This window comes from Manis pentadactyla, chromosome 19 (assembly GCF_030020395.1).
Source record: "Manis pentadactyla isolate mManPen7 chromosome 19, mManPen7.hap1, whole genome shotgun sequence".
In the NCBI taxonomy this organism is placed as follows: domain Eukaryota; kingdom Metazoa; phylum Chordata; class Mammalia; order Pholidota; family Manidae; genus Manis; species Manis pentadactyla.
In genome coordinates, this window is record NC_080037.1 from 7,719,953 (window position 1) to 7,732,712 (window position 12,760).

General features: G+C 58.4%; 1 protein-coding gene across 1 annotated transcript; it reads left to right on the forward strand.

Annotated features, from left to right (window-relative positions):
- The first annotated feature begins 58 nt into the window (after nt 1-58).
- Nucleotides 59-7,540, forward strand: TAGLN2 (transgelin 2). The gene is made up of 5 exons (XM_036922706.2): nt 59-175; nt 5,353-5,559; nt 5,974-6,148; nt 6,380-6,482; nt 6,778-7,540. Exons 2-5 carry the CDS (start codon nt 5,380-5,382, stop codon nt 6,917-6,919), a joined length of 600 nt encoding a protein of 199 aa, XP_036778601.2. The 5' UTR covers nt 59-175; nt 5,353-5,379; the 3' UTR covers nt 6,920-7,540.
- Nucleotides 7,541-12,760: the final 5,220 nt, after the last annotated feature.

A 12,760-nucleotide genomic window follows, 5' to 3' on the forward strand; every position in this document is an offset into this window, starting at 1 on the left:
TGGTGGTCGTCCGCGGCTGCGCAGCGGCGCCTTTAAACCCTCTCGGCCCTTGCCCCGCCCCCGGTCCGCCCCGTCTGAGGCGGGAGCCTGCTGAAAACCCCCGGCCGGGCCCAGGCGCAGCACTCGCCGCTGCAGCCCCCGTTGTGAGTGCGCCTGTCTCCGGCCAGCGCGTACGGTGAGCCGGAGGGAGGGTCGGGGCGCGGGAAGGGGGCATGTGCGCGGTCTCCAGGAAGCCAGAAGCCCGTGCCTGGGAATTGCTCCTGTGACCTGGCGGATCCAGGGCTGGGACGCAAGGGTCCGATGACTGCTGTGCCCCGCCCCGTGCTGTCAGGTCCTGTCCCCCAGCGCTGCCCGGGCATTGTTGGGCGATGAGGTCAGGCGGCGTTGTGGGTGCACAGACGGGGTGTCCGTCCTAGCCCGGCACTCGGGAATTGCGCCCCGCCCGCCGGCACGGCCCCGTCCTTGCTGGGCTGCGGAAAGGCGGGCGTCGGCGAGCCGGCTGGCCCCGAGTGACCGCGTGAACAGGAACCCGGCTTCCGCCCTGGCCCGGCCCCGCGCCGCCAGGTGTCCCGCGCGACCCTTCACTTCCTGGTTACAGGAGCACGTGTGGGTGCTACCTAACGTCTGCGCCCCCGACGCCGCCCTTTCTGTTCCTGCTCGTCCTGCCAGTTCGTTTTCCTGGGGACTTGGGATCACGGGACTGGGGTCTCGGGCCCGAGCCAGGGGGCTTCGTGCACGCGTCCCGCAGTGGCCTCGCCCTCCGGGGTTCCGCCCGGTTGTTGGAGCTGCGTTGCCGCCAGGAGAGTCCCCCGCGCAGGCATCTGGGGCTGCAGCCCTGACTGCGCCCCCGGGCGCCCTGCCTGTGAGGGGTTATCGGGAGGGGCTGGCTGCTTTCCAGAACCTTCCTACCTCCCCTCTAGCCGACCCCCCCACCCCACCCCGTGCCCCCTGCTGCTGGGAAAGCCGGTGGCGGCCGCGGGCGGGCTGCCCAGACCACTGCGTCACCCAGCGGCGGGCGCTGGGTGACTCATTCCGCAGTAACGGCCCAGGGTGTGGCGAGGCGGGGCGGTCGCGGGGGCCGGGCCAGCAGGGCCGGAAGTGGACTGCCGCCTTCCCCGCGCCGCGGGCCACCAGGATCCTCCTGGAGCCCAGGCCAGGAAGGTTCTGGGGGAAGCTGGGTTGAGCTCAGAGAAGTGGGTGGAAGCGAGGGTGGGCCGGGGTGGAGACCCGGTGCCCGAGGAGACCTGCGCTTGGATGGGCTCTCCCTGGTCCTCTCTAGAGCGCCAGGCCGAGGGACAGCTGCCCCTCTCCACTCCCGCCCCCAGTGTCTCCTTGCCGGTCCGCAGGGAGGGCTGAAACTGCATAGGCTGCCAAGGTGTGGTGGGGCCAGCCCGGCCCTGCCTTTGCAGCGCCCGCAGGTAGTCACTGTCCAGCTGCAGCGCTCTGTCAGTCCTCAGTCCCCATCTCTTTGCAACCTTCGAGGACTGAGCTCGGCCGCTTTCTTCACCCTGTCCCTTCTCCCTCCAGGATTTTCAGGATGGGGCTCGCTGGCTCAGAACATACCTTCTGCATTGCTTCTCCTGAACTATTTCCTCAAGTCTACTTCTCTACTCCAAAGGTGCTTCCCACCGCCCCCTCGCCCCGCCCCGCAGGAATCCCGGGCTCCTGGCTCTACCTGAAGCTGCGGAGAGGGCTCCTTTCCCAAGGGTCCCACCTGTGGGTCCCTGACGCTCAGAGCCTCCTCACGGCCCTGGCTGTGTTGAGTGCATCTTAACGCTTGGTGCCCCGACCCTGCCCGTTGCTGTGTTTGGTACACCAAAGCCATGGCAACGGCCCCCACCTCACCCCTCCTCCTGGGCAAGCCTTGTGGCTTCCTGTTTGTGTAGCTTCAGCTTTCCCTTCTGCTCTCTGGCTTGATGGTGAGGGGCTGCCTCACGGTGGCCCCTTAAGCATGGCTCTCCCGCCTGCCTGCTCCCTGTGGCCCTCCCTTTGGAGGCAGGGACTCCCGTTACACCCTTTCAGAACAGGCAATCCCAGTTTTGGCTGGGAAGTTCCCCCTGACTCCTATCTGCAGAATGGATGGAGGGTCCCTTTGTCTTCCCAGTAAACCGCCCAGCCAGGAACTCTGCTATCCTCCCCTCCCCCCAACCCGCATCCGTCTTTTCTTTGGCGTTGGCGTGGGGTGGGGTGAGGTAAGCTCCCAGCCCGGGTCTGGGTGGGGCCGAGAGCCGGAGCGCCTAGTGCAGCCCCTCCCCGTTCCCCGACTATTGTAACCTTGTGGGTGGGGTGAGGGCGGTTCCCACAGCTGTAGGCTGCAGTGGAGTTTAGATTACTAACAGCCAGCCCACCCCCAAGTTGTCAGCTGCCCACCCCTGCTCTGGGCATCTCCCACCCCCGCAGGCAGCTCGGGGTCTTCATTGCCTTTGAGGGAGGGCAGGGGCAGGTCCCCTGGGTGCCTCCAGGGTGGGCCACTCCTGCTCCAGCAGCCGCAGCCCGTCAGCTCGCGCCTGGTGTTTGGGGGTGGGGAGCAGAAACAGCTGCCGGCTTGCCAGCCCGCCCCTTCCCAGAGCTCCGCCCCCCGTGGCTCTGGCACCTCTGGGCTCAGGGCAAGGGCCTCAGTGGAGTGGAGACACTGCAGCTGGAGGCTGTGACGCTGCCAGCTGTGTCCAGGCGCCAGGGCGGGCCACCAGCACCCACCCCAAGCCCAGGACTGGGTCTGGGAGTGTGGGTAAAATTGCAGTATTTCCAGAATATCTCTTGCCTGGTCTTAGTCCATCGCCGTATAAATAGGTGCTTAAAAGAGGGCGGAGAAGAGGCGCACACGCCGTAACCAGAGGTTTTTGTTCTTTGTTTTTTGTTTTGTCTTCTCAGGACGGGGAGAAGCGGGGGGGTGGGGGGTAGTAGCGACTCTTTGTAAGCAATAAATGGATTTCTCCCACTTTATTTTTCCCTTTGACCGATTTTGGCTTCAAAGGTTTATTTGCCTCCGGCTGGGAACACATTCTCCCCCTACCCCCCACCCCTGAGTTATGGGAGACTGAGGCTGTCCTGCCCGTGGGTGACTCAGGAAGGGTCTGCCCTGCCTCTGGGGGGACCTGGAGGGGCCAGACTTTAGGTCTGCTCTCTCCGTAACTCTGGCTGGCATCCTGGTTAATCATTCCCCTGCCCTTTCTTTCCCTTACCATAGTGATCCCTGGGCCCCGGGCCACTTGGCTGCATGCAGACACAGCCTTGAGGCCAAGGTGACCACAGGAGCTGCCCAGAAGAGAGGTCTGGGCACTGGGCTAGGAGAGGGGCGCCTGCCAGTGATGGCAGCCCCTAGCCCCGTCTCCTTCCTTCCACGTCTGAGCAGTTCTCGTCTGCCTCCCTCCACAGCCCTTAGCCACGCACCGCCTGCCTGTGGCTGGTGGTGTGGGTCACGGCCCACACCGACATTTATCTGGCCCAGCTTTCAGACTGGGGGAAGTGGGGGTTGGGTGGCTCTTAAAGAGGTTTAAAAATAACTGATTTATAGGGAGGATCTTTGCCGGAAATGTGCTTGATAAGCTGGTGGAAAGAGGGCTCCGTTGGGCACATGGGGGTGGAGCCTGGCTCCAGACCTCTGACTGCTGGGGCCCAGAGGGGCTTCGAGGCGACTGCTGGGGCCCAGAGGGGCTTCGAGGTAGCTGCTGCTCTTTCCCCTGGGGTGCGCGGGAGAGAGGTAGCCCCAGTGCCTTCATCCCTGAGGCCTGGCCTGGCGGGGAACCAGGTGTGACAGGAAGGGGTGTCTCCCTTTCCTCTCCTTGAGCGCAGGTGCCTGTCCTCAGGGCTCCCTGTTCTTGAGCAGCTGGGCACCTAACTCTGTTCCATAGCAGAAAGAGAACCCCGTATGGGTAGGGGATGGGGACAGGAAATGGGGTCCTTTCCTTTCCCTGGTCCCAGCTCCCCCTTGGCATCAGGAGCATTCCGGGGTCTTGCTCAACAGGACAGGCCCCTGAGTGTGGGACCCTGGCGGTGAAGTGGGGGTGGGGACGGGCTCTCCACAGTGAGGTGCTGCCAGCTCAGGCCGGTGGTCAGCCACTAGTTCTCCCAAACCAAGGCCCTCCAGCTGAGTTAAAGAAACGCTCCTGCCTATTTCCCCATCCCTCCCTCTCTTCCCAGGCTTCCCTAAAAATACCACCTAAGGCTGCTGTGTTACTTCCCTATTGCTTATCAACTTAGTGACTTAAAGCAACACACATTTAGTATCTTGAAGTTTCAGAGACCCCAACAGAGGCCTCACTGCTGAAATCAAAGTGTTGGCAGGCTGTGTTCCTCTGGAGAGCTCCTGGGAGAATCCATTTGCTTGCCATTTCCAGCTTCTGGAGGCCCCCCCACATCGCTTGGTCCTTGGCCCTGCGTCACTGCATTCTTGTTTCTGCCTGCCTCCCTCTTTCCCGTTTCAGGCCCCTCGTGAGCACATTGGTCCCTCTGGGTCATCCAGGATATGCTCCCTGTCTCAAGGTCACATCTGCAAAGCCCCTTTTTGCCGCATAAGGCAACATTCACAGGTTCTGGGAATTAGAACATAGGCACCTTTGGGGGCCATTAATCTGCCTACCACAGCTTCTAGAAAGGAAAGTAGAGTTTGTTTTTATTGCCGTGTTTCTGATGGCAAGTTCCTTTTGCCTGCTGAAATCTGTTGAGGGACTACTAAGACCTGCCTCTTCCAGGAAGCCCCCCAGGCTGCTTCTGCCTGTACCTGCATCTGAATTACTACAATATATGGTGTGACTGTGCAGTTTAGTACATGCTGTATACAACCTTTCCCTTTTCATATGTGCTCACTTTGTCTCCCTGGTGGCCCTGTGGGTGTGTGTCTCCCACAGTCCCTAGTACCAATGGTGGGTGCTCAGTTAAAACCCCGTGGCTGATGGCGGGTCAGTCCATCTGGTCTTCTGGTTCCTGCCATGGGTTTCCTGAGCTGCTCCATATTCTTCCTCCTCTGCCCAAATCATTCTCCTTCCCAGGGCTGTAAAAGCAGGTTTGGAGTTAGAATGACCAGTTTGCCTTTGCTAAGTTGACCGTCCAAATGAGGGGCTAACCTCCCAGTCTTGGTCTGATTTACCTCCTATTTTCCCATGGGCTTTATGCTTCATTTGAGTAGTGGAACCATTCAAATGAAATCGAATGGGAAGCTTCAATATAATAAACAGACTGCCTATCAGAGGCAGAAGAACCCAGAGACGGTCTGCTTGGCCCCTGAACATCTGCTAGAGGTCTAAGCGGTGATCTGCTAGCCCGTGTCCGGGGGATATGGTGTGTCCCTGCAGGCAGATCCCCCACCCGTAGCCTGCAGAGTGCTCACTGCAGATCCGGGTGTGTCCTCCCCAGTTCCCCTAGCTACCATCGCCTGTCGGAATGGCCAACAGGGGACCTGCCTACGGCCTGAGCCGGGAGGTGCAGCAGAAGATTGAGAAACAATACGATGTGGACCTGGAGCAGATCCTGATCCAGTGGATCAGCACCCAGTGCCGCAAGGACGTGGGCCGGCCCCAGCCTGGGCGCGAGAACTTCCAGAACTGGCTCAAGGACGGCACGGTGAGAGCCGGGTCCCTTCCACTGCAAGTACCAGGAAGGCGGAGCTGGGGCTGGGGGACCTGGGATTGCTGCCCTGCAGAACTGAGCGCACGCCTGCCCTAACCTCCCCACGCCGGGATGTCTTCTCGTGAACGGGACCCTGCCTCCCTCCTGCCATTGAGTGAATGGGTGGGGGGACATGCCGCCCCTGCAGCAGAGGACCCTGAGTGACACTGGGGAGAACAGCTCTAAGGAAGGAACAAGGGGAGGTGTGCTGTAGTCGGTGGTACTCGAATAGCAAGGTCGGCACTCTGGCCTCGGGGGCAGGGGCTGCGCAGGAAGGAGGCTGAGGCCGACGCCAGGTGGGGCCCAAGCTTCTTCAGGTAGGAGAGGTCCCTGCTCACCTCTGCACATCATCTTACTGTCCTTACCCAGGTGCTGTGTGAGCTCATTAACGGATTGTACCCCGAGGGGCAGGCCCCAGTGAAGAAGATCCAGGCCTCCACCATGGCCTTCAAGCAGATGGAGCAGATCTCTCAGTTCCTGCAGGCGGCCGAGCGCTACGGCATCAACACCACTGACATCTTCCAGACCGTGGACCTCTGGGAAGGTGGGCCAGGGCGCTGCCAGCCCGAAGGCCAGAGACGGCTGAGCTGTCCTGACCAGGGAGAGGGGCACTTTCCTGGCACCCTGAGGATAAAGAGGAGTGTGTGTGTGTGTGTGTGTGTGTGTGTGTTTCGGAGGGTTGGGATGGAGAATGGTAAGGGATGGGGGCAAAGGGTAAAAGGATACGGAGGCCCCCCACCTTGCTGAGGCCAACACACCCCCTTCTCCTTCCCAGGAAAGAACATGGCCTGTGTACAGCGGACGCTGATGAACCTGGGTGGGCTGGCAGTGGCCCGGGATGACGGGCTTTTCTCTGGGGATCCCAACTGGTTTCCCAAGTGAGTACTGCTGGGGCAGCCCGGCCTGAGCAGGTGCGATGACCCTGTCCCTAGGAAATGAGTGACGCCGCCAGGGCAGCTGGCCTATCACCAAGTCCACCCGCAGCACGTTCCTCACGTCCGTCCTCACAACTCCCTTGGGGTGGTGAGGACGTGAGGAGGTGGCTGCAGGGAGCTCATGCCCTCAAGGGTACCACGAGCACCACCGCTGGAGCCACAGTGAAGCTGGCTCTGTCCAGGGAACCTTCCGGGGCGGCCCCAAACTCCTCCTGACCAGCACTCCCTTCCCACTCAGGAAATCCAAGGAGAACCCCCGGAGCTTCTCGGACAACCAGCTTCAGGAGGGCAAGAATGTGATCGGGTTGCAGATGGGCACCAACCGCGGGGCGTCGCAGGCAGGCATGACGGGCTACGGGATGCCCCGCCAGATCCTCTGATCCTGCCCCCCAGGCCTGCCCCTGCCCTCCCGTGAATGGTTAATATATATATATATTTTAGCAGTGACATTCCCTGAGCCCCTGGAGCCTTCAAGCTCCCCTCTGCCAGGGTGGCGGCCTGGCCTGTCTCCTCTGGGGGTGCCCGGCAGCAGCCTCCCCCCCCACCCCCCTGCTTACTAATACATTCCTTTTTCCAAACCCACCACAACTGGACCAAGTGGCCTCCTCTTCTCCCCTGGGACCAAACTTTGGGGCCTCTCTCCTGCCATTCCTCTTCTCTTTCCCCCTGAGCTCTGTGCCTCAATCCATTCCTTGGCTGGGGGCCAGGGAGGCTGCCTTCTGGCCTCTTCTTTCCACAAATAGGCCTAGCCCACAGCTGTGGCTGCAGGGACTTAATTTATAGGGAAGGGCCTGTGGTGGCTGCCCCCCAAGCCACAGCTGGACTGCGCTTGCCACACATCTGGGGCGGCCTGCCCCCGCAGCAGCCCTCATGGCTTCTCATTTTCCATTCCCCTCGCTGTGGCTAAGGGGCGGGGGCGAGGGGACAGGGAGGGAGGGCTGCCACTCTGGGCTGGGGCTTGAAGAATCTGAGTTTGCTGATCTAAATAAAGAATCTCCGTCCATTTTGGATGGCCTCTGGCTGTGTTGGGCCACTGAGCCCTCTGTTGGAGAGGGAGGAACATGGGGAGCGTGGTGACTGGTACAGGGGAGAGGGTTCCAGATGAAAGGTTGTGATTCTTACCCCTTCCTCAGTTGCCTTCCCTATCTTCTTCCTCCCTTGGTGCAAGTGAGGGCAGGTTGGGGTGAGAAGGGCAGGCACCTCCGCTGCCTCTGGCCGGGAGCCATCATGCAGGGTATGTAGGCAGTGTCCACAGGGGTGGGGCCCTCGCCCACCCGAGGAATCGGGCAGTTCTGCCAGGTGCCGGAGCAGCTCTCTGTGGCTGCAGGAGGGTGGGGCTGGCTGCTGGCCCAGCCCCGAGTCGGGAAGGTCTCTGGGTGGGAGGCCTCTGTTGGAGGTGGCACAGGAGCTTGGGGGCCAGGGCAGGGCTTGTGGTGGTGAGGACCCGGCAGGCTGGGGACTGAGCAGGAAGGGGTTGGTGGCCCGAAGGAGGAAGCTTTGTGACAGACCCCCTGTACTTGTCAGCCGCATGCTGCGGAGAGCCTAGCAGCAAGCTTCCCTTCCATGTGGGTGGCTTTGGACCTAGATAATGAATGTTGGGGTCAGGCCCTTGGGTCCTAGCCCCTGACCCCAGCAGGAATGTTTCACCCTTAGCTAACAACCCCTAGGTGTCACCTTTACCCTACAGCCTCCCCATCAGACCTACATCTTCCTAGGGAGAACCTGAGAGACCCTGGACCAGCTCCCCCCTGGCCTCCCTTATCCGTCTCCCGCTTTCTGCTATGTGGGCATCTCTTTGCTTAAGAGGGGGAAGCTACAAAGTTGTGCCTGAAGGTGACAGTGCAGTTGGTGATAACCAGAGTTTCTTCTCTCCCACCACTCCTCTGCCCCACTGAGGCCTCCTCTGCCCAGAAGCACCTACTGTGTGCCAGGGCCCATGACAACACTATGCACCGGCTGTCAGCACAGCGGCACTCAGCCTGGTCCTCACACCTGGCCACAGATATTTGCTTGCTTGCTGCACTCCCTGGGGCTGTGGCCCAGGTAAGATAGTCTGCTGCCGATGCAAATTCCAGGGGAGGAGCTGTCACTTCACCCCTTTATTTCCCATTCAGAAGGCTCTGTTGAATGCCAGTGAGGGAGAGTGATGGCTGCAGAGGAAACATTGAACTCACTGATACTCAAACTAAAACACCATTCTCACCTTTCTCTTGTTGAACTATTCGTAGCTACAGATGATTGGCCACATGCCTCATGACTTTAAGACAGGCAGCGTGTCTCAGAACCGAGGCAGAGCAAGGCTCCTCCCATCAGATTCCCGCAGTGGTGCAGGAGGTGGCTATTAACTGCCTCTTTCCCCACGTCCCCAGGTGAGCATGCTGGGTGTCACAGCCAGACAGTTCCCCGAGACCTCCTAAGGAGTTAGAGGGACAGGGAGTTGATCTCAGCTCCACCTGGCTGTGGGCCTGGCTTAACCTGTGCTGTTCAGGCTCAGAAGTGGGGCTGTAAAGGGACAAGGGGGACAAATGGTGGTGAAGGGATGGTGGGTGCTCATCTGGTAAGAGATGGTCCTTCCCCTGCGGGACTGCTGTTAGATTCGTGCGGAAGGCACTTTGCGCAGCCCCTGGCACAGAGCAAGCGCTCAGGAAATCCAAGTGTGTGGAGGAAGAGGAGGGGGCTGTGCAGGCATCGCTTGGGGAGAGAGGATGCCAGAGGCACCACTGTGCTGGTGAACACGGTCCGAGGTGGTCAAGCAGCCTCCTGCCCCACTCCCTGAAGTAACGGAAGGCAAACATGCACACGGTTGGAGCGGTGCGCAGTCATGGGGCTGGCCGCCCTGTGGCTGGGACCGTCACCCACCCACAAACTCTGTGAGGACACCGAGGCTCTCCTTGATCCGTCTCTGCAGGTTCAGTTATTTCCTTCTGGAAATGGCCTGCACCGACACCTCGAAATTTTGTTTTCTGTTTGCTTTATAGTATTGTGTGCCATCTTTTTGTTTCATCCCTCATTTGGCCTCCCACCTCTCCTCGCACGCCGGGCCCTGGGGTCGAGGAAGAGCTCTTCCTGGCACCTCCTTGTCTTGCCATCTGCCAGCAGGGTGTTCTCGGCCCTCTACACTGGCCTTCCCTAACACTACCTGCCGACCGCCCCCACGGCCCAGGACGGGGGCCTCCCAGGCCTCCCCACAGCTTGCTCCCTTCCTTTTTTCAGGTCTTTTTCCAAATGCCACCGTCCAAGTAAGGCCTTGCATGGTCACCCTATTTTAAAATTGCACACTCCACCCCCAGCCTGCATTCCATCTTCTGCCTTCTGGTTCCACCTGACACCTAGTACATTGTACTTGTTTTCTGTCTCCACCTATAGAATGTACAGGCTGTTAGGGCAGGTTTGTGTTGGCTTTGTTAATGTAGAACAGTGCGTACCATGTTGAGGGTGCTGGATAAATATTTGTTGAATGAATGAACAACTACTCTCATGTCCCTGAATCCCCTGGCCTGGTGACGGGGTGCCCGGCAACCTGGCCTGTCCTTGAAATCTGAGATGGAACCAGCCATCTGTGGTTTCCAAAGCTCCTCCATTGTTCCTGTTCAAAAGGTAAATGCCCGAGAGTCCTGTGCTCTCAGAAGCCAGAAGAATGGAGGTTGGGAGGGGGATGGAGGGGATGGTGATCTTGGCAAGTGGAAGGTGCTTTGAGGATTTGGGGAGCAGGGAAATGGGAGGAGGGCAGGAAGAGGAGAGAAGAGCCCAGGTGGGTTCATTTATTCCTAACCTTTAGTCTTGAGGTAGAAAATCACTGTGGGGATGGAGAGAAAGTAGGCTTGGCCTGCTGTGGCCATTGGGAAGGAGAGCTGGGAAGGGAGGCAGGGAGGAGAAGGAGGAGGTCGGAGAGGATAAGGAAGAGGGCTTCCAATGCTCTGCCTAGTTTTCGGCTCTGTGGGGAAAAAGCATAGCTCTGAGAGGCGTCTGCACGCAGGAGTGTGCGTCCAAGTGTGTGAGAATTCACAGGACCAGGGCCCCAGGGGTGCAGGAGGAGATGAACCGGTGACTGGGTGGAGGCCATGTGACAGCATGTGTTTCCCGAAGACGGGATTGTGCAGGGAGGTGTGTGTCCTGTGTGGGTAGGCAGGAGTGTGAGCATCTGTACATGTGTATGGCTCCAAGGAGAGCGGTAGGCCCCAGTCCTGCCTGTACAGCCAAGGCAGGCCGGTGAGAGCTTGGCAAAAGGCCCAAGGAGCAGCAGAACAGGGAAAGGGCTGGACAATAGGGCCCCAGGGAGTGAACGATAAAGGGCTTGGGATTAGCCTGTCAGAGAGAAGGCTAAAGGGTAAATTAGTAACTGTCTCCTTGCAAAGAAATGAATTTTAGTCCCAGTGGCTATGGAGGGAGATTAAAAGAAAATGCACTGAAGTTGCATCTAGAGTAATTTAGGTTGGACAAAGAAAAATGATCCTCTTGACTCTGAAGGTTATTAGCCTCTGGAATCTCATAAGGGACAAGAGGGATGTCTTCAAAAATAGGACAGAGCCCATCTTAACGTGGAAAATGGCAATTCTGCCTGGGAATGCTCATCCACACACCCCTTTTTTCATTCATGTATTTATTCATTCAACAATCATTGGGGTTCCATGTCAGGCCCTATGGGGGACACGAACATTATCAATACATGATCTCTGTTCAAAGTGTGAGTAATCCTGTAGGGAAGATAAAACATGGACTCAAGCCACGACAGCGGGGAGCCAATGATGTGTGTCTTCATAGAAATGCCAATGGGGCTCTTGGGGAGAATCACTAGCCAAACTCCCAGGGCCCCTGATCTTGGTGGAGGCTGGTGGGGACGTCATGGTGAGCTGAGGCTACATATCTCAGGGATCCTCTCCTCTGATCTGCCCAGGAGAGCGCTGCTGTGGTTAGGGGGCTCTGGGGTCAGAGGTCAAGTTGGGGGTGAAGTGCTGTTCCTTTCCCGCTTGGAGAATGGGTAGGAAAAGCATGAGTCTGGTTGAGAACCAGGGAAAAGGTAGGACAGATCCACATCTCAGGGGACAGGGGCCTCATCGATACATCTCTGCAGACACTGGAGCTCACCCACCATTTCACCTGACAGTTGGCAGGGCCTGAATTCTGACTTATGTTTCCATTAGAGAAATGTGGCTCAGTGTGGGAATGAGCCATACGATGAGGGTGGCGGCGATGTCCATTACCATTTCTCTGCCCATCACTGTACTAGGAGCTTTACCTGTATTTTGTATCTGTTCTTTCATTATTTCAAAAAATATCTCGAGCACCTATGTAGGGCAAGGTGTCTCTCCGCTGGGTGCTGGGGAATATAGCAGTGAGCAAGACAAAAAGGTGTCGCTGCCCTCCTGGGAGGAGCTAAAATAGTAAAGAGTCGATTACAATATAACGTACATAATGTGTGGTGTGACAAGGGGTCTCTGTGCAGAGGACCCGCAGGAGGGGACCTCACCCAGCCTTCTGGGGAGGGCTGCCAACGGAGATTTCTGGAAGATGGTGATGTCTGACTGCGCATTCAAGGGTGATTAGAAGCATGGAAGAGGCCATGAGGCGTGGCAGGGGTGTGGCACGTGCACGGACTGGAGGGGAGGATGGGCCAACATCAGGACTGTAGAATCTATCTGTGGAGAGGTCTGAAGGCGGGATGCGAGAAATGCAATTGAAAAGGGGTGTCAGGGCCAGACTTCAAAGGAGTTGCAACACCAGGTTACTGATTTTGGACATTTCCTTAAAGCATGGGGAGCTGCTGAAGGATTTAGCAGGGGATCGCAGGGGAAGGAACAAAAGGAGGAGATTTGTGTTATTGTTTCCTTGGGCTGGTGGCCCCAGAGTGGCCTAGGGCTGGGGGAGACTCCTGCAGCCAGCGGACTTCAGGAGGTGACTGCAGCCGTCCAGGCTGAAGTGAGAGTGGCCTAGATCAAGGGGCCAGTGGGGATGGAAAGACGAGAATGGGTTTCAGAGTCGGATGGCACTCCCCTGAAGGGTGCACAGTGCAAAGGGCTTCCAGAGCAGTAAATTTCTTGTGTTAAGCTAACTTTGCAGAATAACCCAGAGGACTGATAAGAAACTTAATGTCTCTTCAAAAATCAACATTCTGGGACCATTTAGCAGGTCTGCATCCCTAGCCCTTTGTCTCTCAACTGCCTATACATCTCCTAGACAACGCACCACCCTGGACTCTCTTGTCCTCTTCCCATGTCCTCTTA

Coding starts and splice junctions, on each gene's coding strand:
- TAGLN2 (XM_036922706.2), top strand. CDS start 5,380: ATGGCCAACAGGGGACCTGCCTACGGCCTGAGCCGGGAGGTGCAGCAG. Junction 6,149..6,379: donor GACCGTGGACCTCTGGGAAG/GTGGGCCAGGGC, acceptor TCTCCTTCCCAG/GAAAGAACATGGCCTGTGTA. Junction 6,483..6,777: donor GATCCCAACTGGTTTCCCAA/GTGAGTACTGCT, acceptor CTTCCCACTCAG/GAAATCCAAGGAGAACCCCC.